We start from the raw sequence: 23,957 nt of genomic DNA, 5'->3' as shown, positions 1-23,957 counted from the left end.
ACTTTCTTTTAAATAACTATAATTAATTTTAAAAACTTCCTTCAAGTACTCACTATGGAAAGAACTGCTATTAGAAGATTCTATTTTCTCATTTTTGCTATTAGGCATTTAGTAAAACCTTCACATTGACCTCTTACAAACTTGTAAAAGTTAAAGCACCAAGAAGTCCAGACTAATAATAAAGTTAAATACAACAAAATCAAAAGGCGTGAGCAAAGACACAGCCAGTAAGCTGCAGGGCTGTGCGGTGCCACCTTCAGCCCGCCGGGCACCAGCCCTGCTCCGAGGACAAAGCAGCCACGCCCCACCCTGCACGCGGCAACCAGCAATGCTACAGAAAACTCGGTAGCTTTCCAAGAACAACAAAGGGCTAAGACAAATTATGCAAAGAATCTAAAACACTTCCTTCAAGGTTTCCTTCAAGAGGCTGAGTGTTTTTCGGGCTGCTCCCGTCAGTGCCCTGGAAGGAGTAACGAAGCCCCTCTGGGGGAAGAAAGCTGTGCAACGGGAGGACGACTTTCTCTTTTTAAAAGGGAATCTTTCTCTAAGTTAAAATGTTAAGTGACTCGGTTGGACTTTTGCTTATTCAGGTTCAGGACAATATTTCGCCCTTGTTCCAAAATGTTTACTGGCTATCTGTCGGCTGGACAAACCGCAGAGTCTGGGAGTGCGGCCTAAGGCAAGAATGGCGAGAGCCGAAAACTGGGCTCATCTGGACCAGGACTCGGCTCTTCACCGCGGAAGCTGTAGTGAACACGGGGTGGTCTCTAACAGTTCCCTTTTTCTCAAAAACTTCCCCCAGGGGCCACTGGTTGTGCACCCTCTTAAAATCTCAGTGTTACTTCCAGTGTCTGAAGTTGACAGCCTCTTCTCTTTCAAGGCCCAATTCTACCTGACACGACACAGCTCTTTAAATCGAATCTGGAGTCCAGGCGATCCTGGCGGCTTTTAAATCCAGGTACAAGGTGGAATTTAACGATATGTACTTGGAACTCTGGCAACCAAACAAATTCTTATTAAATATTTATTGAATGACTCGAGATTACCTCTACAGAAGTTTATAAAAAGAACATTTAGGCTACATAAATATTTTACTTGCATAAGCACAGCCCTTTAACTTCCCCAGAAATTTACCTTCTTTCCTAGGTCTTCTTTTCTGTATCCTAGAAGTTCAAGGTATTTTCCCCGAGAATCATCCTCAAAGTTTACCTTTAAAGAAGACATAATCTTGAAATACAGACATGTCTTTAGATTTTTAATTACCTGATCAAACTGCAAGTAGAATTATTAGAAATTATAAAAATTAAAGTCTACTAAAGTCTACTGTTACCAACTAAAGCTTTCTATACCTACTACATAGAAGGCTTCTGTAAGAAACATTCCCCCATAGAGTTTTCTTTAATAGTAGTATACTAGTTATTAATTACCCTTGTCAAATAAAGCTTACTTTTATTTTACTTTTTAAGGAAGCTCCATGCCTACTGCGGGATTTGAACTCACGACCCTAAGATCAAGAGTTGAATGCTCTACTGACTAAGCCAGCCAGGTGCCCCAAAGCTTACCTTTAAACTATAATTTCTGTAAATACAAGCGAACTCGTGTCCAATGGTTACAGGCATGCAAAACGCAATGCTCCACAGAACACTCAATGTCCTAAAACTCCTTCCCAAAATTAATGATTACAAAATATAAAATTCTGTAATTTCAGAATTTAACCTTACTGCATTTAAGATCTCTTTGGAAAATTTAGTATCAAGAAACAGACACTCCAGTGGAGGCAAAATGACCAACCAGAAACTCTATTTCCTTTTGTCATAAATGCAACTTGGTAAAAGGAGTGAGAAATGCCTCCAACCTCTCCCCCATGCTTTTCCCTCTTGTTCCATTCTCCGTAACTGGATCTACTAAAGAAACTAAATATCGTTTTTATTAAACTAAGCTCTGTGTTAGAGCTTTAAGATAGGTTTGCCGAATGTTAAATATCTCCCATGTAAATATAACTATCATGTCGTTTTTTACTTCTTAAAAAAGTACTTCATACTAGGCTCTTCAAAGCAGAGAGGGAAGAGCTCTTGACATAAAAATATGGTCACGTGCTCTTCATAAGGTTTCTTTAATCTCAAATCAGAAAACTCCTGAAATCACAAGCCTGCAATAATTTCTTTAATTAAGAACAGAACGAGAATATAATTGGGAAGAGTTAAATTTGCAGATAATGAAACTGTTTTAATCTCAACTTTACCTTCAGAAAGGACCACACATTTTTCTCAAACTCAGTCTGAGAAGCCTCGATTTTCTTCTGACAGTAACTGACAAATCCCTGCGACTGCACGACCTGCTGCAGCTGGTCCGACCGGCGCAGGAACTCCTCTTCTGTGACGACCTGACTGACGAACACGTGGTGGTGCGGCTCAGCTCCCTGCTGGGCCTGCACTCTGCCGTTCTCAAAGGTAACCAGTTTGCCTCCGAACTGGAAACGGAACAAAAAACAAAGTCAGTCTGGACCACAAGGAGATGGCCCAGAAGTGTGCTTACTGAAAAGCTTGCTAATGGAAAAGAACTACGGCCTTAATAGCTCTCACTCTGGATAGAAGCAGCGGATACCGTCTCCCGCACTCCACGACCTGACTCCAGCCTCCAATCACGGTTGTTCTTCACACCACCTGCCTTCTAGAGAAAACGTTCTATTTACTGTGCCTCACAGTTTCTCACCTATTTGTTTTACTAACTTGCACATACTCAACTTCACTTCTCTTCAAGGCCCGGGGAAATGCCACCTCTTCCACCTCATATCCGCCGTCAATATATTACAGATCTCTTTCTTTCTTTTTGAAGATTTTATTTATTTATCTGACAGACAGAGATCACAAGTAGGCAGAGAGGCAGGCAGGGGCGGGGGTAAGCAGGCTCCCCGCTGAGCAGGGAGCCCAAAGCGGGACTCAATCCCAGGACCCTGAGATCATGACCTGAGCTGAAGGCAGAGGTCCAACCCACTGAGCCACCCAGGCGCCCCTATTAGAGATCTCTTTCGATTCAACTACTAGCTTATATGTATGTGCCTCACCCTCTGTTCTCGGCTCCAAGCTTTAAAGGGAGGCAGAATATGCCCCTCCAAAATATGCGTTCTGGCATGAGGACTACTCCAAGCCAAGGACTACCTGGAAAACAGCAGGAAGGAAGGGCATCCTGACCTCCTCTTTTCTTCCCAAAAGCTGGAGATCAAACTCCCATGTGACAGCTACCCTCTCTATACCGGGGGGAAGAAACATTCCTATCACCAGAGGGGGAAAGAAACCTGCACCAACAGACCTGCTTAAATAACATGACCTCCCTGGGGCGCCTGGGTGGCTCAGTGGATTAAGCCGCTGCCTTCGGCTCAGGTCATGATCCCAGGGTCCTGGGATTGGGTCCCGCATCGGGCTCTCTGCTCAGCGGGGAGCTTGCTTCTCTCTCTCTCTCTCTCTCTGGCTGCCTCTCTGTCTACTTGTGATTTCTCTCTGTCAAATAAATAAATCTTTAAAAAAAAAAAAAAAAAAAAAAAATAACATGACCTCCCTTTAGTCTCTCTAACTATTTGAGTTACTTTTCCACAACGGCCGTTCTTTGTCCAACCTAGTACATAAGCACTAGATTTTGCCACTTGTTTGTTTTCATTTCCCCACGGGAGCCCAGGTGTGCAGAAAGCCTGTATGCTCTTCCCCTGTTAGTCTGTCTTTATCAATTTAATTCTCAGGTCCAGAGGAAAACTCTAGGAGGGCAGGTGCAAAGTTCTGCCTCTCCTCTACTCACAGGGACTGTGGTTCTGTGTCTACTTCATTCTTGTACCCAATACCTGCCTTGCACATAGCAAGTAAGCGGCTACTATCTGCATCGTATCTTCATTATATATCAATAAATATATATCAATAAATACAGGTAAAGGAGGAAACAGAGGACCAAATCTGGTTCTTTATACTCAGTCATTTTGGTACAAGGATTATTGTTTTTACATAAACTGAAACACCAACAAAGCATTAAGCACTCTACTTACGGAATTTAACATGAGAATAAAACTGGATACAACAGGCACTTGTAAGCTCTAAATGAGCAGCAGATAATACTACAAATGATACAGACTTCACAAAAGGGCAAAACTGCTGGGTTTCCCCACATTTTAGGGAAGTTGGTGAAAACTGCAACCCCACCCCAGAAACAAAACCAAAACTGGGTTTCACAGGAGGATTTCACAAGAGGCTTATTCACATACTTGGTTCTAGGTAATAATATTACACCACTACATAATCACAATAATGCGAGTGCCATGTCAATTAACTGAATTTACACCGAAAAACATATAAAAAGGAAAAAAGAAAGGAGCATTAAAAAAATAATGTAAGTGCTGCCTGTTAGTCATCATTTTTTCAAACTGACCAAAAGAGAACTTAAATATTGGTACTGAACACAATAAAAATTTTTTAAAGTCTTAACAATATAAAAACAATGTACTTTACAAAAATTAGCAAAAGTAAAAAATTTGGAAAGGGAAAAAATTGGAAAAACTGGAAGGAAGTCTATAAGTGCACTAATTCATTACTGCAGAGAAGAGATTCAATTCGTACTACATGACGTTGATAAATCAAGACACGGATGTTCAGGTAAATTATTTACATTCATAAAGATAATCCTAAAGACAACACAAACTTCTAAAACTTCACTGGCAACCGAAAGACCCTGGAGGGGCCTCTGACATTCGACCGCTCATGTCCACAGAGGGCATTTTCCTTGTACTCTGTGAGAGGAACTAGCAGAGGAGGAAACCCGCCAGCCTTTCTCTGTCCCTCACGCTGTCCTCGGGGAGGACTGACTGGCATCCTTCGGGGAAGAGACGCAGCAGGCTTACTCACGCCAGCCTCTCGGCACGTTTTACAGCTGTCTCCCCGCCCAGACCACGGTCCCCGTGGATTGCTGCCTGCACCTTCAACGGAAGGCCAAGAGTACCGGATTTGCCCGTAACTAGGTGAGTAAGGCCGCCTAATACAGGGGTGAAGCTACAAACACGCTTACGAAATCCGACCCTGGGGACAGAGCCGCAAACAGAAGGCCCAGCTCTCTGGAGACCACGTTCTAGCTCGTTATCAGGCCGCTAAGGCTGTGCGGCTGAGCTAGAGCCTCGGCGCACCTGCGGCCGCACTAGAGCTGCTGTTCTGGGCCTCCGTCTCTCACGTGGCTCTGCACACGTACGGGTAAGAAAGAAGAGTGTTATTTACAGCTTTATAATACTCCAGTACCAGCCAGAGGAGAAGGGTGAATGCGGATGGAAAGACGGTCACTCCTCACTCATAAGACATTTAAATACAAAGGGAACATCTCCTGTCTGTCAGGGACCAGTTCAGGCACTGGAACGTACCTGAGAAACAGACAGTCTGTCCTCAAGAAGCTTATCTGACAGAGAGAGAGAGAGAGAGAGAGAGAGAGATCACAAGTAGGAAGAGAGAGAGGGGGAAGCAGGCTCCCCGCTGAGCAGAGAGCCCCGTGCGGGGCTCAATCCCAGGACCCTGAGATCATGACCCGAGCCGAAGGCAGAGGCTTAACCCCCTTAGCCACCCAGGCGCCCCTGCACACAGTTTTATAATAATAATTGTTTTAGTTACTTAGGGAAGGAAGGAACTAACTGGATGAATGGTTAGTATTCAGTAAAAAAAAAAAATGGAAAGTCACAAACAAAGGAAAAGATTCCAAAGCAGGAGTCCGCAGAGTAGAAAAAAGTGCACACCAGGGATGAGAACATTAATTACATCCAAAGAACGGATTTATGAGTGACACAATCAGAGGTCTATTTTAGGAAGACCAGACTAGACAGATGTAGTATAGATTAGGGGAACAGACAAGTTACAGTCATGTAACAGTTCAGTGTGATAAGATGAAGACTTAGGCAGAGTAACAGCCAAGTAATAGAAAGAATTAAACCCAAGAGATTTATAAGGAGAGCAGCGTCTGGACCTGAGGAATGACATTAGAGGTCGAAAGAGAACTTCTGAGCCTGATTAATAGAAGAATGATAGCAAGCACTCAACAGGAACTGCAGAGGACATCATTCATTCAGTTACAAAAAAGGTTTAAATATACATAATTCTATGATGTATATAAATTCTGTTATGATGACTGGGAAAATGAATAATATAAGCTTTTGAAAATTTTTATCTTTTTAAGTAATCTACTTAAATCTACCCCCCAATGTGGGGCTTGAACTCATGACCTTAATATCAAGAGTTGCACGCTCTACTGACTGAGCCAGCCAGGTGCCCCAAATAATGGAAGTTTAGTATCTTTGTTTTAGGCATTATTACCAAGGGACTCACTCTCATCGTTAGGTACAACAGGCATCTGATTAGACTGGCAGGAGAAGTACTTCAAACCTTCGTAACTATAAGATTAGCAAGGTTATTAATTCCTCTGTGCCTTTCTATTACAACATGGGCTAACAGGAGTAGCTATTTTATAGGCAGTTGTGAGAATTTAATGAGTTACACTATATGTAAAATGCTTAGAACAGTGGCTGGCACACTAATAAATACAGTAAGTAAATACATTTTAGCTATTAAAAAATACCCTTTAGCTACTAATAATAGCACAAATGAAGTTTTCTTGTACCTATAGGTTGAATGAAGAATGTGACCCAACACTGGACAACATACTGTTCTAGGCCAGACTTAAAAACAGTAGCGCAGTAAGAATATTTAGGAAAGAACTTTATCTCTTCTTTCTGGTTTGTAAGGACAGCCAGGGTTTTTTAAGCTGAAGTTCGAGGACATTAATATGGCAACGATATAGACGTAGCACCAAAAGCGCGGGCAACAAAAGCAAAAATCGACAAGTGAGGCTTCTGTGCAGCAAAGGAAACAAACAACGGAGTAGAAAAGATACAGAATGGGAGAAGAATATTTGCAAATCATTTATCTGGTCAAGAGTTAACATTCAGAATATATAACAAATCCCTACACCTCAATAACAAAATTCCCAAACAACCTGATTTTTTAAAAAATGGGCAAAAGACTTGAACAGACATTTCTCCAAAGATGACATACAAATGGCCAACGGGTACATGAAGAGATGCTCCACATCACTACTCATCAGGAAAATGCAAATCAAACCACAATGAGGTATCATTTCATATCCATTAGGATGACTGTTATCTAACCAAACAGGAAATAACACTGTTACCGAGGATGTAGAGAAATTAGAGCCCATGCGCATTGCTGATGGGAGTAAAAAATGGTGAGGGAAAATGGGAAACTATTTGGAGGTTCCCCAAAAAATTAAAAACAGAATTACCATAATATCCAGTAATCCCACTGCTGTGTATATATCCAAAAGAATCAAAAATAGGATCTCAAAAGACGTAACTGCACACAAATGTTCTCCGCAGCATTATTCACACTAGCAAGAGGGGGAAGCAACCTTAATGTCCATTGATGGATTAACGCATAAAGAAAATGTAGACTATTATTCAGCCTTTTAGAAGTAGGAAATCTTGTCCTACACAGCAACATGGATGACCCTTGAGGCCCTTATGCTGTGAGAGACAAAACAATCACAAAAAGACAGATATTACAGGATTCCATTTATATGAGGTATCTAAAGTTGTTAAACTCAGAAACGGAATGTAGAATGTGATTACCAGGGGCTAGAGAAGGGAAAAAGAACAGTTGTCGTTTAATTGGAAAAGAGTTTCAGTTTTGTAAGGAAAAAAGTTCTGGAGATCTGTTGCACAACAAATGTATACAGTTAACATACTGTACTGCACACTTAAAAAGGGTTAAAATGGCAAGTTTTTAAAAAAGATTTTATTAAAAAAGATTTATTTACTTGACAGAAAGAGACCATAAGTAGGGAGGTTGGTGGGGGGGTGCTCTCTGCAGAGCAGAGAGCCCGACATGGGGCTCAATCCCAGGAACCTGAGATCATGACCTGAGTCGAAGGCAGAGGCTTAACCCATGAGCCACCCAGGCACCCCATTTTTTAAGATTTTATTTATTTATTTGACAGAGAGACAGACAGACATTGGGAGAAGGAACAGAAGCGGGGGAGTAGGAGAAGCAGGCTTCCTGCTGAGCAGGGCGCCCCATGTGGGACTGGATCCCAGGACCCTGGGACGATGACCTGAGCCGAAGGAAGACGCTTAACGACTGAGCCACCCAGGCGCCTCTAAAATGGCAAATTCTACGCTACATGTTTTTTTACTATAAAAAAGAAGAAATTGGCAATTAAAAAAAGTTGGAAGGAATAAAGGAAGGAAGAATACACAGATAGACCTTCCTCCAAAGAAAAAAAGAAAAAAAATGCTGAAGTTTAATAAGGGGATGGACAGTGTAAAGGTTGCACGAGAACGTAAATGTACTTAATGCCACTGAACTGTGTATTTCTAAATGGTTAACATGGTAAGTTTTATGTCATCTATATCTTACCACAATTTAAAGTAAAAATAAAAAAGATAAGTTCCCATTTTTTCTGAGAAGCCATTTTGAGTGAGAAAAACTTAACACATCTCAATCCTCTTCCACCTGAGTGACCCTCTAAGAGCACTTTACCAAGAGAAGTCCTCTGTGCTGAATCGAATGCACTTACAGAAAAGGAAGCTCCAACAGGCCTTCGGGTCCACTTGGGTGGCTTCTTGAGAGGCAACACTATGTTATGCTGAGCCGTCTGCTGAGGAATTTGCAATGGAGGAAGGGGCTGTCCTGTGCCAAAGGGATCAAGATTCCCAAAGGACGATGAAAGCTAAAAAACATAATTACATGAGAATTTGTAACTTACACAAAATTTTGTTGCATGTGTTCAAGTCATGCGCGTGACATATTTTTATCACGAGCATCCCATTAATCAGTAGCCCTGATCCATAAAGTCATCTTCAAATAATTAAGCAAGATGGAATTTTTCAAGTGTTGTAATTGAACATCTTAACACTTCGTATTACCTTGTCAACTTGTTTCTGCCTTAGGCCGTCTGCACTCCCACCCATGATGGAATACACGCTGATCCGCCCGTCAAAGGAAGCCGCTGATAAGACAGCAGGGTTTCTGGGACACCACTGAATGTCAAAGCACCACTGTGTGTTGGTGGGAAGTTCATACAACACCTAGGCAACGACAACAAGGGTCAGAAAACAGTAAAGCCACTCGACACCCAAAACACGTGAATGAGTGTGATCCACATGCGCAGCTTAATGAAACACTCCCTTTTAGAAAGTTTGTTGAACCAGGAAAAACAATCATAAAAATTCATTTGAAGTACAAAAGGAGTCCACTATGGTAAGCTGTCAGGATAATAATGAATGCTTCTTCAAACTTGTGACCAGATTTAGAATAAGTACATATTAAAAACGAAGGTTTTTCCGTTTTTATTGAGGTGGTAGTAGCAGATGCATCTGAATGACCAGAGCAAATCAGAGTCAGCTTGTTAAAAACTCTAAGAGAGAACGGTCTGGTCTCCTGCCCAACTCTGCTACTTGCCAAGATCCAGACAATCATATTTAGGCTATCTGAAGACCACAGTTAAAAAATAACCTCAAGAAGGAAGAATTCACTGAGAAATTTGGTTTTTAGTCAAGCAAAACCATGTATACATCATTTATCTTACTGCAGAATGGAAACAGGTTTAGCATAAACACTTTAGAAGGAGAAAAATATAGAAAACTGTAAACAAGTGGTTGATATAAAACCTTTACAATGTAGTAATTATTGCTAACTCAGTGTGATGGTAACTGATGCTCACAGGAGGATAGGTTTTATGTCTGTTTTTAATGATTTTATTTATTTGAGAGAGAAAAAGGGCACAAGCACGAGCAAGGGGAAGGGCAGAGGGAGTGGGGGAAGCAGACTCCCTGCTGAGCAAGGAGCCTCCCGGACTAGGAGCTAGATCCAGGATCCTGGGATCATGACCTGAATTGAAGGCAGATGCTTAACCGACTGAGCTACCCAGGCACCCCGGTTTTATGGTTTTAAGAAGTCAAACTAACTTTGACTTCGTGGGATATTTGAAATGTTCAGTTTTATAAGAAAACAGAATTAAGTAAAAAGGTACCTAGCTTACTCACCATTAAGGCTTACATTGGTCAATAAGACTCATTATTCAGGTTCTTTAAATCATTGTTCTATTCCTAATTTACACTTGAGTAAAAAAAATCTAATAAACTTTTTATTTCCAGCATATACTAAAAGTTTATGGCTTTAATGTCAAAGCACATGCAACTAATCATAAGCAAAATTCATTTTATCAAATCATAGAACAGATAAAATTAGAACAGTAATTTCCATGATTTTGAACTCACTTGGAAAGGCACATTATAAAATTTAAGATTTTATTATTTGGTCCACAAACATATGAGGGAAAACTTACTTTAATTTTTTTCTCCTATCTTTCCTAACTTGAACGATTCTACCTTCTTTTAGAAAACTTGAAACCACAAATCAAATAACAAAAGTGCTTGTTTCTATATATTAAAACCTATCAAAGAGGGGTGCCTGCTTCTGTCTTTCCTTCTGCCCCTCCCCCATACTGGTGTGTGAGCTCTCCCTAATAAATACATAAAATTCTAAAAAAGTGAAGTAAGAAATAAAACCTAAAAAACAAAAATCTATGGTCTATTGCCAAATACTGACAAACGGAAACCATTCATTCAACTCAGAAAAATAATTTTTAAAATACTTAACGAGATTTTTTTGCCCATTAATTTAATCTAAAGAGATTAAAAGCAATCAAGTTACATTTATAAAACATTTGTATTGAAAAGAAATAAATTTCCCACATCTAAATTTCTATGTATAGAACATATGACAAATATTATAAAGTATATTCCTGCTGTATAGTTCAGAAGAGAAATTAAAAACATACAACTCATTTCCAAAAATCAGAGAGGCTCTTCAGGAATGGTAAGGTAGGAAAAAGACCCAAACCTTGAACACTCCTGCTTTAAAAACACTGATTTCCAGAGATCACACATTAAATAAATCAAACCAAGTATTTCTGAGTGTGGGTCAACATCTTTTATTAGAAATGGGGGGTAGGGGGGCGCCTGGGTGGCTCAGTGGGTGAAGCCACTGCCTTCGGCTCAGGGCATGATCTCAGGGTCCTGGGATCGAGCCCCGCATCGGGCTCTCTGCTCAGCAGGGAGCCTTCTTCCCCCTCTCTCTCTGCCTGCCTCTCTGCCTACTTGTGATCTCTGTCAAATAAATAAATAAAATCTTAAAAAAAAAAAGAAATGGACGGTAGGGGATGATTACTAATTTCGAAAATACTATTTCAATGGCTGACTTTCTTGGATGAAACAGGTGAGGGTTAAATAATATTCCTGATAAAATCTCTCCTAGATTAACATTTCGCACGTATCTCTATCTCCATGTCCTTAACTATATTAATGCACTAAAGAATCCATATGGAAAATTTCTTATTCGGCTACCAAAAACATATGTAATAGTGGGGTGCCCGGGTGGCTCAGTCATTGAGCAGCTGCCTTTGGCTCAGGTCATGATCCCGGGGCCCTGGGATGGAGCCTCGCACTGGGTTCCCTGCTCCGCGGGGAGCCTACTTATCCCATTCCCACTCCCCCTGCTTGTGTTCCCTCTCTCACTGTCTCCCTCGGTCAAATAAATAAATAAAATCTTAAAAATATATATTATAGTAGCTATAGTCTGAGAAATGGTTCCTCCTCACACCTCTCCTGTGTTAGGGTTGGAGCAGAGAATCTTAGCATCTTTTCCGCAGCTCAGCAACAATTCCGGATCTGCCATGCTCCAAGCAATTGCCAAAATCCCCCTATAAAAAACACAAGGTGAAGAAATTTTTAATCTTCAGAAAACCAAGTCTCCAAATGATTCCTGTCTAGGTTCTGGAGACACATGTTGCTAAGAGAAGTATAATTTCATATAATCTTCATGGAAAGTAATTTAGGAATGTGTACACTCTTTGATCACCAAGAAGACATTCGGTATCTTCTCAGAATCAGGAAAACACTGTAAAGGACAAGAACCCAAATTAAGACTGCATTTTGTTTCTAATATTTTATTTTATTTTATTTTTTTGAAGATTTTGTTTATTTATTTGACACAGAGAGAAAGACAGTGAGAGAGGGAACACAAGCAGGGGCGTACACGAGGGCGAGGGAAAGGTAGAAGCAGGCAGCCTGGGATCATGACCTGAGCCGAAGGCAGATGTTCAACAACTGAGCCACCCAGGAGCCCCTCTAATCTTTTAGTTTTTAAAAAATTAAAATCTTTGTGAAAATTATAAGGACAGTACGATGAACGGCCTTATACTCCTCACTTTGACTCACTGGTTTGGCCACATTTACTGTATGTGGCTTTCTCTCTCTCTCCATACATACACTGAGCATTTGAGAGTTAATTAGAGATATTATGACACGTCACCCCCACACTTACCTCTGAGGATAAAATCATCCTTCTGCATAACCACAATACAATTACATACTGAAAATATTTCTTATTTATATGCAGTATTTTAAAACATATAGTCCATATCCAAATTTCCAACTGATCAATATACTTTCTAACTGCTCCCTCTTTAGAATCCAATCACGCATGTCAAGAATTTCAAGCGTGTCAAGAATGCCTTTCAAAGAAATTCATACATATTTAATATCACATTTTAAAGAACATTTATGGGGGCACCTGGGTGGCTCAGTGGGTTAAGCCTCTGCCTTCGGCTCAGGTCATGATCTCAGGGTCCTGGGATTGAGCCCTGAGTCAGGCTCTCTGCTCAGCAGAGAGCCTGCTCCCCCCGCCCCCGCCTGCCTCTCTGCCTACTTGTGATCTCTGTCAAATAAATAAAATAAATTCTTAAAAAAAATTTAAAAAGACCATTACGTTCTTATAGGTATTAAAGAAAAAAACATCACAGAATTATAGAGCAGGAAAGGACCGTAAATCTCATCTAAGCCACCTCCTGCATGTATTATTAGAAGGAGAAAACTGAGAAAACAGAGAGTTGATCTGCTCCTGCAGCTCAGTGTAGTCTTCTGTCTTGCTAAATTGTGATCACACCTAAAACTGGCAGTAGATATAGTGTCAAGAGCACAGACACTAGGGGCACTCTAGGTGGTTCAGGTGTTCAGGTGGTTCTAGGGGCGCCTGGGTGGTTCAGGTGTTAAGCATCTGCCTTCGGCTCAGGTCATGATCTTGGGGTCCTGGGATCAAGCCCCACATCGGGCTCCCTGCTGAGCAGGGAGCCTGCTTCTCCCTCTCCCACTCTCCCTGCTTGTGTTCCCTCTCTCACTGTGTCTCTCTCTGTCAAATAAATAAGTAAAATCTTAAAAAAAAAAAAAAAAAAACACAAAACAAAACAAGGAGCACAGATTCCAGGATCAGAATGTTTGATCAGAAGTGAGCACTTGACTGGTTATGTGATCTAGGCCAAGTTTACCTTACTGAGCTTCAATTTCCAATTCATAAAATGGGCATCTGTACCATCGACTTGTTATGAGGATTAACTGACTTCATATTTAAAGTGCTTGTACACTTCACATATTGTACAAATGTCAGTGTCCTTCCACTATTACGCAAACCTCCCGAGGGCAGCGATTTTTATCTGTTATATCACTGAATCGTAGCATAGTGCTTGGCTCAGAGCACATGTTCAAGAAGTACATGTTGAATGAATGAACAAAACCTTATCTAACATGGGAAAAATATTACAACTTATCCCAATCATCCCTTCTTTGCTAAAACGCTGACTGAAGCAGTAATATCTAAACAGAATTGCATTTTACTGGACTCTTTTCTCCTTTACATAAAGTTAAGGAGAGGTCACAAACTTTAAGGCCTCTTAGTGTGCAAATCCACTACCCAGTGGGAAAACAGAATTTAAAGCTTTAGTCTATATATCCTTAAACAAGAAAGTCCAAAAGTACTCAGAAAATATTATAACGTTAAAAGGGATTTGTTTCTTGTTTAAAACTGTTAAACAAATACATATAAATTCCCTGGGTACCTGTATATCAATGTTAGGAAGCATGCTAATTTACAATTAAATTTAATGCTACCAGGACACCTGGGTGGCTCAGTTGGTTAAGCGGCTGCCTTCGGCTCAGGTCATGATCTCAGCGTCCTGGGATCGAGTCCCCACATCGGGCTCCTTGCTCGGCAGGGAGCCTGCTTCTCCCTCTGCCTCTGCCTGCCACTCTGCCTGTGCGTTCTCTCTCTCTGACAAATAAATAAAATCTTTAAAAAAAAAAATTTAAAGCTACCAAACCTGAGAAAATTTGCAAATCTTTTACTTTTTTTTAATTTTAATTTTTTTTAACCATTTTTTTAAAAAAAGTAATTTCTATACCCAACAAGGGGCTTGAACTCATAACCCCAGAGACCAGAGCTGCACGTTCTATCAAATGAGCCAACCAGGCACCCCACTCTTATCTTTTTAGAGAATCTGCACATTTATTACAATTAAAAGCACAGGCACCCACATGGCACAGCTGGTTAAGGGTTCGACTTTTGATTTCAGCTCAGGTTGTGGTCTCGGGATTGTGAGATCAAGCCCTCAGTCGGGCTCTGTGCTGTCTCCTTGAGGTTCTCTCTCCCTCCGCCCCTCCCACTCTTGCTCTCAGGCTCTGACTTTTTCTTAAAAATAAATAATAAATAAATCTTCTAAAAAATGATAAAAAATAGAAAATAAATAAAATTAAATTAACAGCAGAATAACCCAAATTTCTCAAAAATACTTTTAAATTAAAATAGACAATTAGAAATAAAACAAACTTTTAAACCGCTGCGTGTCCTTGAATGTTATGGAAGACATCAGTATTATGATGCTAGTAAACTGGATGATGTCACGAGAGTTGTCCTACAATGTCGGGGCATACTGGAATTGTAATCTATTCATTATAGCTGAAAAAAGGAGTGGAAAACCCTTTATCACATTTTTTATTACTATAATATGAATTGGCTACCATTTTTGAGAACAGAAAATCTGATGACTATTGCTTCAAATACATATGATTTATACTGAATTTTACAAGACAGAGACAAAATAGATTCCTTAATTTAAAAACAATTATCTGATAATTCAAAAATAATAAGTAAATGTATTTTTAAAAATAAAGAATCAAGTTCCTTAGAAGTACAGCATGATACCTGGCATGGTTTTCCAAGACACGGAGTGGAGAGGAAGCAAAGCGAAGATCCCACATCTGGACCACTGGTAATCTATCATCCTCAGAGGCAAGGACCATCTGAGTCGCAACATCGGGATGCCACGCCAACCCAGAGCAATGCATCTGCAGAGAGTTAAGGCTCACAATGTATCAATCCTACTACTTTATGAAGAGCCAAAATGAGCTTAAGGAACATGCCTTTGTTGAAACAAATAGTAGAAAACATCAGCTCAGGCTTAGTTTTTTAAAAAACAACAAGAAAAAACTAAACCTAAAGCTATTAAATTTTGAATCCTGACAGCTAGCTCCAGAGCCTGCATTTGCAACCTTCAAGCTATGCTGTCTCTTTAAAACTATGAAATTTTATTCAACAGCCTTAAACAGGACTCTTAAAAGTTAAAAAAAAAAATTTTTTTTTTTAAAGATTTTATTTATTTATTTGACAGAGATCACAAGCAGGCAGAGAGGCAGGCAGAGAGAGCAAGGGAAGCAGGCTTCCTGGAGAGCAAAGAGCCTGATGTGGGGCTCGATCCCAGGACCCTGGGACCATGACCTGAGGCGAAGGCAGAGGCTTTAACCCACTGAGCCACCCAGGCGCCCCCCCAAATAAAAAATTTTAATGTTTTCAGTTCATCCAGCTATTTGATACACAGCACCATTCTGGACCAGAATAATTCTATACCAAAAATGAGTTTACTGGTCAATACTGTAACTGGTGGGAAAGTTTTATATAAATTTAAATACAATTTAATACTTTGGGAAAAATGAAAACAGGTAAAAGATTATAGTAACAGTGCATGGGTGGCTCAGTCAGCCAGAAGTCTGACTCTTGGTTTTAGCTCAGGTCATGATCTCAGGGTACCAGGATTGCCCCTACACGGGGCTCCACACTCAGTGGAGTGTCTGCTTCTCTCCTCCTCTGCCCCTCCCCCATGGAGTGTGCTGGATCTCTCAAATAAATAAATAAATAAATAAATTTTTTTTAAAAAAAAGATTATAACAAAAAAGTTTCATACCTTTCCTCTATTTTGTCAAAAAAATCAAGACAGAATATCTAAAGCAATAGCTACCATTTCAATTTTTACATGGAATAAATTAACAGTATTACTAAGAATTACCTGGACATTCATATCCTACTGAACATTCCAAAAGATAATGGCAATGCTTATTGTATAATTTATTCAATTAAAATTTGTTTTAAAATTCCTATTTCAGGAGCGCCTGGGTGGCTCAGTGGGTTAAGCCTCTGCCTTCCGCTCCGGTCATGATCCCAGGGTCCTGGGATCGAGCCCCGCATCCTCTGCTCAGCAGGGAGCCTGCTTCCTCCCCTCTCTCTCTGCCTGCTTGTGATCTCTCTCTCTCTCAAACAAATAAAATATTAAAAAAATAATAATAATAAAATTCCTAATTCATTGAGAAACAGTATCCTAAAGAAATATTTTTCTCAATAGTTTTCCGTGGTTATTGTCCCCCCACCTTGGTTATTGTTGAGTTATGTATGTATTCTCTGATTTAGGCAAACTTGTTTTTAAAATGTCAAACTAAACAATGTAATGAAAAACAAACTAACAAGATAAAGCCATTTAATTATGTCTAAATTATTTAATAGCACATTAGGACATAGTATTAAGGAATCTGTAAGGTCAAAAATTTAATGTGTTGTACAGCTACATCTACTGGGCAAATGGGAGATATCAGCTCATTTAAGTAGCGCCTAATCAGAAAAGGTGAAGCCAGGAGTCTGGAAACCACAAGTTCACAGTCATATAATTACTAGCTGGAAAAATTCATATATTCCAGAGAAAGCTAAAGATAAAAAGTTGCTATAATGCTTTGAGATAGCTAGTCAAGTAAGAACAACCAGTAAACCATGGATTAAGGAATTTAATTAACTATCTCTCTCTTCATCATTAGCAATATCCAACATGTTTTATCAGAAATTTTATTATCTTCCCCAAGGAAAAAACCTCGATCCAACATGATCGGCCCATGAATAGATAGCAACTGACTTCACAAAATTTGATGTGTTGTCAACACTGACAATATAGAAATAGCTACGGCAGGAACACAGCATGGCTCTGCACATGACAAGTCAATCACGCACTTACCCTGTTACTATGGTCACTGACTTTGATGATAGGTTCATTTTTTCTGAGATCCCACACAGTGGCCCGGCCACTGGGACTGGCTGATGCTAAAATATGCTGAACTTGTCTGTTCCACGCAACGCAGCTGATATCCTCTGGGGGCTAAAAAGGAAGAAACTACTGAAAACCATTTTTCACTTATGATCCAATTAAGTACAAAATCTGATCCTTCTTTTTAAAAAATGAATTAATTAAAATCTGAACCATTTATTCCACAAATTTTTTATATTCATAGGCTCTCAATAAATATAATACAATTTAAAGCTCAGTATACACGCCAATTCAAGTATTTTACCTCATTTAATACTGTCTCATTCACCAACCATTTATTAAGCTCCTGCTATAAATCAAGCACTTTTTCTTAATTTGCAACTCCCACAAGGTAGATAATGAACTACAAAGTAGACATTGATCAGTATGATGGACAACTACGCAGAGCAAAAGTTACAGCCTCGGGGTGCCTGGGTAGCTCAGTGGGTTAGGTGTCTGACTCTCGATTTGAGCTCCGGTCCTGAGTCTGCTGGGGATTCTGTCTCTCCCATGCCCTCTGCCTATCACCCCCATGTGTTCCCTTCTCTTTCTCTCTCTCAAATAAATAAATAAATAAAATCTTTAAAAGTAAATAAATAAAAATAAATGGTAGATCACATGCTAGCATTATACCACCTCCAAGATAGCCAGAATGCTGGGATCCATTTTAATGGCTCCTCAATCTGCGTAGTCTACAGACCATAAACTTCACAGAGGCAAGCGGAAGACTGTTCTTTCTTACCTTACAGAAATGCACAGGAAAGGGGCTGAGCTGTTTTTTTCTTAAAAAATAAGTTTCCTTTCTAGTCTATGATTTTTATTCCAAGATTAGATATTATCAAAATACTATGCAACATAAAATACTATACTATATAAATTCCTGTATTTAAAAAGTAATCCAAGACTTGTCTCTTTTATTCATGACTGCATGTCGAATACATCAAAGCAGTGTCGGGTGGTAAGCACTGAATAAATATTTGCTGTTGAAGGACTCACTGATACTTCAAAGAACACGTTTACTAACACCTTGCTATCCTGAAGGAAAATCAGTAACATCTAAACACTGATTTTAAACAAATATATTTTGTGTGAAAAAAATGAAATAAATAAAGTGTCAAAGAATCAGCTGGTTCTTTTGATTACATCAGAATCAATGCAATACCTGTGTTTTGGCTCCTGGTGTCATTGGCGTTGCAAAGTTGTTGAGATCCCAAATGTAGATTTCAGATTCATTAGCACCAGAGGCTACCAGATTAGTCTGCAATAAGAAATAATAATGAAACAACATTTAAGTATAATTAAGAGGACTCTGAATAACTTCAGAGATAGAACGCTCTATCAGTTTTAGGGTATACAGCTTTTTTACTTAATTAAAGAACCAAACCTCATAATTTCCTAAATGCTATGGATAATAATCTGAAACTACAATGGTTTTTCAAAGAAGCATATTATAAGATTCTATTTCACCAAGAAGACAGTATGTCTACTGATATTAAAATATAAGAGATTAAAAAAATAATTATATGGATGAATTCTTAAGCAATCATGCAACCATGTGGGGATTATCATTTGTGCAGGAAGGGGATCTGATTGTGAGAGAGAGACAAAAAACAGGCAAAATCAATTACTTTTTCAGACAAATAACTGAAACCTAAAATAATGGTATCTATCTCCAGACACCTCAAAGCCAGCTTCTGCCGCCAGACCCAAACAGGGCTAGTAAAATCTCCTGTCTTAAATCCTCAGGTCTTTCTGGTGCATTTACACTCCATTTTGGTCTAGGTGGCAGTACTTCTAGGTTATCTCTGTTGCATACCTTTAGGGTCAAAAAGTACATGACATGAAGTACAGGAAGATAATGGGTTTCATATACTGGCTTTCATCTTTTGTTACTCACTCTCATAAGTTCTTTCATCAACTGACACCTGACTATGAAAACAGAGGAATTCTACGGTTGTAACCGCCTATAACCTAAGACACCACCCAGCAAGCAGCTGCTGTTTAAACTCATACACAAAGCAACTAACTATCTCATCTAAAGAGCCGGCACCATAAACTACAGAAATGAAGCTCAGGTTGTATTTCTATACCCTAAGTATTTATTTATAATATAAGAAAAATAACTATTTTAAACTTTCTTAAGATAATATTCATGTTTCGGTTGTTAAGCTCTAACGTTCTATTAACTCAAGGTATTTGCAAACCTACACATTTATATAATTAACATTAAGTTATGCTTAGGACGGCAAAAGTAGACTGACTGATTCTGCGCTACCTGATCCCCTCCATGGAGTTATCATCATTTACCTTGATCCCAACTCTGAACCCTCCATTATTCAAGAAAATACACTCGCTCATCAGCCTGCACGGGCACACATTTTTAGCTTTCAGTTCCAAGACTGAGGCACAGCAGATTCGTATGCCTATTTCAAATAAGCAGTGCATGTCTCAAGAGTTATGAATAAACATCAGAAGTCTAACCTGGAAAATATTCACATCCAAGGCTCTTACTGGGCCGGTATGCTTGTCATTTTGGGCAATCACAACTTCCTTGTCTCCAGCTATAATTTTAGAAGGATCGTAAAGAATAATATTTCCATTTTCACCACCTGCAATCAGAACTCCAGAGACATTCCCTTTGGAATCCATCTTATGAGGGCCCCAAATCAACTTATGGTACCTTTAAGAGAAAAGGAGTAAATAACTGATGTAAGTCAAAAGGATAAGAGAAAGCATTCAAAATTATGTATTTCATTCCATGTGTTTTCATAAATAATCTAAAAACAATGCTGTTCCTCTATTCCTTGTAACCATGCACGACTTGGTGAAATGGCATTTTAGTTTTTATTTATATTCATATGTGCATTTTGATTTTATAATCCTGGAGAGTAAAAAGTTTCTGGTAGAGGTAACATAGCATCAGAAAGTATACTTGATTTGTGTGTCAAAAGGTATAGGATTAAGAACGGTTTTACCACTTAGAAACTGTGAGACCCTAGGCAAGATACTGAATCTTCCTAAGCTGCTTTTGGTTCATCTGTAAAACAGAGCTCTAATCAATCATTTCCTTTGATATTATTTGACTACAGAAGTACTCACTGACAAGTAGTCTGCAAAGTAGTAGAAGTGCCAAAGGAGGTATATAAAATTTTCTAAGAAAAGTAATGTATTCCAACGGTGGAAAAGCGACATCAAAATGATATCTATTATGACAAGTATCCCCACTGATGGAGAATAAAGATTATGGTCTGGCTAGGAGATGAAAGATGAAGGCGGCATGGAGGTATACAATGACACAAGCGGTGGTGAGTGGGAAAACTGATAGCCAAAAGGTATTTGGAGTTCCCATCATAGTGGGAGAGCTCTGAAAAATATGAGGTCCCATGAGACGCCATGTGCCAGAGTACAATCTCTTCACCAAAATCGGCCAAACTACTGGGACAATAAAGCATATTTTACTACTCAAATGAAAGTGTCCTTTTCGTGCATTATGATAACACCTTATCATAAGCACTTGGGAAGATGACCCAGATACCTACTGTATCAGAAATCATGTCAACAAAAATCTCTGTGATATGTATTTCTAAATACAGAAAGTACAACGAAAAAAATAACCTACCATTCAGAGATAATCACTTTTAACACCCTCATATTCATCCAACTACCCCTTTTTTAAGCCATGCCTATCCTTTTTTTGGTAAACAGTTGAGAAAAGGAAGTAAGAGACAGCATGCCTACTGTATCATGAGGAAAAAACAACGAGAAAATCGAGCCTCTCCTTCCTATCCTACACGTCAGCTGTCAGTAAACGAGTCAACAGCACACACACCCTTCCTTTACGTCCACAGAAACTCACTCATATACTTCTTCATGAAATACCTCATGTCATTGATGGTCTTCTTGTAGTTCCCAATAACAACGTATTTATAGACAAACGAGGCATCAACCACAACATAATAACCCCAATGATAAATAATGTGAAATTAAAATTCATCAGTCTCATACCTGTGAGAAGAAGAGAAGGTGGCACAAGACTTCATATCCAAGGACGGGTCAGAAAGGTCGAATTCAAATATCTCGAGGGAAGCACTGGTACTGAATGTTGCATCCAACTGCTGAGCAGATGTTCCTACGGAAAATACATTTATGGTAACTACAGTGCAAAAATAAAAGACTCAGAGAAAACCATACAAAACAAAACAAAGTAAATGCACGTTTTCCAATGATCTCACTCATGAGTGCGGTCTTAGTGACTAACATCTCAGGGTGCATGCCACTGAACATCGCTCAAACTCCTGTAGCAATGAATTCTGACACAAGGCTTGGAGACAATGTTTGTAAGAATGGATGGTGCAGGTAACTCTTTAAACCTACAGATATCTTAGGGCGCCTGGGTGGCTCAGTGGGTTAAGCCGCTGCCTTCGGCTCAGGTCGTGATCTCGGGGTCCTGAGATCGAGTCCCGCATCGGGCTCTCTGCTCAGCAGGGAGCCTGCTTCCCTCTCTCTCTCTGCCTGCCTCTCCATCTACTTGTGATTTCTCTCTGTCAAATAAATAAATAAAATCTTTAAAAAAAAATAAAATAAAAATAAAAATAAACCTACAGATATCTTAAAAACTCTCTGTAAAAACAGTCTCTTGATTTACTCCGCTTATAGTCATAAATGACGTAACTATTTTTATATAAAAATGCTAGCATCAAAATTGTTCTTCATCCAAATTGGTATTAACTTTTTTTTTTTACATGTTATCTCATGTGCTTAATATTGAGGAATGAAGATGAAAAGTAACTTTTATGAAGTGAGGAAGACTCTGTAAATATAGTATGATTTTTTTAAGGATTTTATTTATTTATTTGACAGAGAGAGTGTAAGTGGGGCAGAGGGGCAGAGAGAAAGAGAGCAAGACAGAAGCAGACTCCCCGTTGAGCAGGGAACCCCATGTGGGGCTCAATCCCAGGACCGTGAGATCATGACCTGAGCCAAAGGCAGGCACGTAACCAACCGAGCCCCCAAGCGCCAGTATCATGACTAAGGCTATGATGAACAAGGTGCTGATAACACAGAGGAAGGTCATTAAACTCAGCTGAAAGGGACGATGGAGTTACTTCATTAGGGAAGGAGAAGCTTTCTAGAAGAGAGGGGCTTGAAATAAGTTTTTTTGTTTTTTTTTTAAGATTGTATTTATTTATTTGACAGACAGAGATCACAAGTAGGCAGAGCAGCAGGCAGAGAGAGAGGAGGTGGAGCAGGCTCCCTGCTGAGCAGAGAGCCCGATGTGGGGCTCGATCCCAGGACCCTGAGATCATGACCTGAGCCGAAGGCAGAGGCTTAACCCACTGAGCCACCCAGGTGCCCATGAAGTTAAGTTTTAAAGGACAGGTATGAGTAAGCCAAATGTGGAAAAGAAGAAATTAAGTGATTTACACTCTTTCCTCTCTGTGGAACTTACCTGTAGCTAGGTAAATGGGATGATTCTGGGCAGGGCTCCAGGCCTGCATGGCCGTGCGGTCTACTTCCTTTAACTTCATCCTCCTAAAGAGAATAGTTTACATAGAAATATACTGAACATGTAACATAGAGCATAATTTTTTAACACAGAAATACACTGAACCAACCACTACTTCATTAGTCCAAATGCCAATAAATCAAACTGGTTTAGGTATCATTTGCTGGGAACACTCAGTATTAGAAAGAAGAAAAACTTGTTAAATTATTTTGAGACAACTATAGGGCTTTTCTAATTGTTTTACAACTTATAGTCCTTTGACTGAAGAATCAGTTTGGAAAAAAACAGAAACAATATAGGGTAGTACCTGAGGGACTGATCTTCCCCTGCAACACACTTTCAGGTAAGGACAGGTGACAGCGCGTCAGAGTACAAGAGAGCATGCAATAAACAAGGTACATCCTCCTGGGCCAGAATTACTAAGTGATTAAGAGCAGTTTAAAGAATTAATTTTAAAGGCTAATTACAGGGAAGAATACAGTAAGCCTACAGATTTTAAAGATAAATTTAGCAGAAATTTTAAGAAGCTGGTCATTCCAAGCTACAACTGCACACACCACTAGTTTATACATTCTCTTTAAAGTTACTTTGGTCTAAAAATTCAGCAAGTACTGTGTTGTACCTTAAAACAAAACAAAACAATTTTGTTATTGTACGTGAATACATTCACATGGCACAGTATTCCATTGTAAGAGGCACCATCATTTACTTACTTAGTTCACTACTGGTGAATATGTGAGTCTTTTTTTTTTTTTTTTTAAGATTTTATTTATTTATTTGAGAGAGGGAGAGAGAGAATGAGAGCAGAGAGGTCAGAGGGAGAAGCAGACTCCCCAGTGAGCAGGAAGCCCGATGCAGGACTTGATCCCGGGGCTCCAGGATCATAACCTGAGCCCAAGGCAGTTGCTTCACCGACTGAGCCCCCCAGGTGCCCCTCTGTGAGTTGTTTTTTATCTTTTGCTATTTTTACAAAGAATGCTGAAATAAATACCTATATGTACATGTTATTCCATTCATGGGCCTGGATAGCTATAAATTTCCAGAAGTAAAACTGCTGGGTTAAAGATAAATTCAATTTTAATTCTAACGGTTATTGCCAAGTTGCCCTCCATGATAACTGTACCTTTTCACA

At 39.5% G+C, this 23,957-nt stretch overlaps 1 protein-coding gene across 50 annotated transcripts in view; it reads right to left on the bottom strand.

The window, feature by feature from the left end:
- SEC31A (SEC31 homolog A, COPII coat complex component) overlaps positions 1 to 23,957 on the bottom strand; it is an 81,307-nt gene that overhangs the window by 47,304 nt on the left and 10,046 nt on the right. For 37 of the 50 annotated variants that reach the window (XM_082726446.1, XM_082726458.1, XM_082726429.1 and 34 more), the window contains 11 exons: positions 22,769 to 22,851; positions 21,325 to 21,448; positions 19,801 to 19,999; positions 18,482 to 18,577; positions 17,251 to 17,391; positions 15,123 to 15,265; positions 11,691 to 11,790; positions 8,954 to 9,115; positions 8,605 to 8,757; positions 2,243 to 2,470; positions 1,135 to 1,209 (listed from right to left, as the gene is read on the bottom strand). In XM_082726446.1, the coding sequence (XP_082582572.1) occupies positions 1,135 to 1,209; positions 2,243 to 2,470; positions 8,605 to 8,757; positions 8,954 to 9,115; positions 11,691 to 11,790; positions 15,123 to 15,265; positions 17,251 to 17,391; positions 18,482 to 18,577; positions 19,801 to 19,999; positions 21,325 to 21,448; positions 22,769 to 22,847 (1,500 nt within the window). In that variant the 5' untranslated portion in view covers positions 22,848 to 22,851. Of the gene's footprint in view, positions 1 to 1,134; positions 1,210 to 2,242; positions 2,471 to 8,604; positions 8,758 to 8,953; positions 9,116 to 11,690; positions 11,791 to 15,122; positions 15,266 to 17,250; positions 17,392 to 18,481; positions 18,578 to 19,800; positions 20,000 to 21,324; positions 21,449 to 22,768; positions 22,852 to 23,132; positions 23,245 to 23,957 lie in introns of those variants that run through there. The other 13 variants (XM_082726430.1, XM_082726440.1, XM_082726425.1 and 10 more) reach the window with 3 other exon arrangements.

The sequence above is a fragment of the Mustela nivalis genome (genome assembly GCF_964662115.1).
Source record: "Mustela nivalis genome assembly, chromosome: 4".
In the NCBI taxonomy this organism is placed as follows: Eukaryota; Metazoa; Chordata; class Mammalia; order Carnivora; family Mustelidae; genus Mustela; species Mustela nivalis.
Note: the sequence above shows the minus strand (reverse complement) of the source record. Positions and strands in the feature narration are given on the sequence as shown.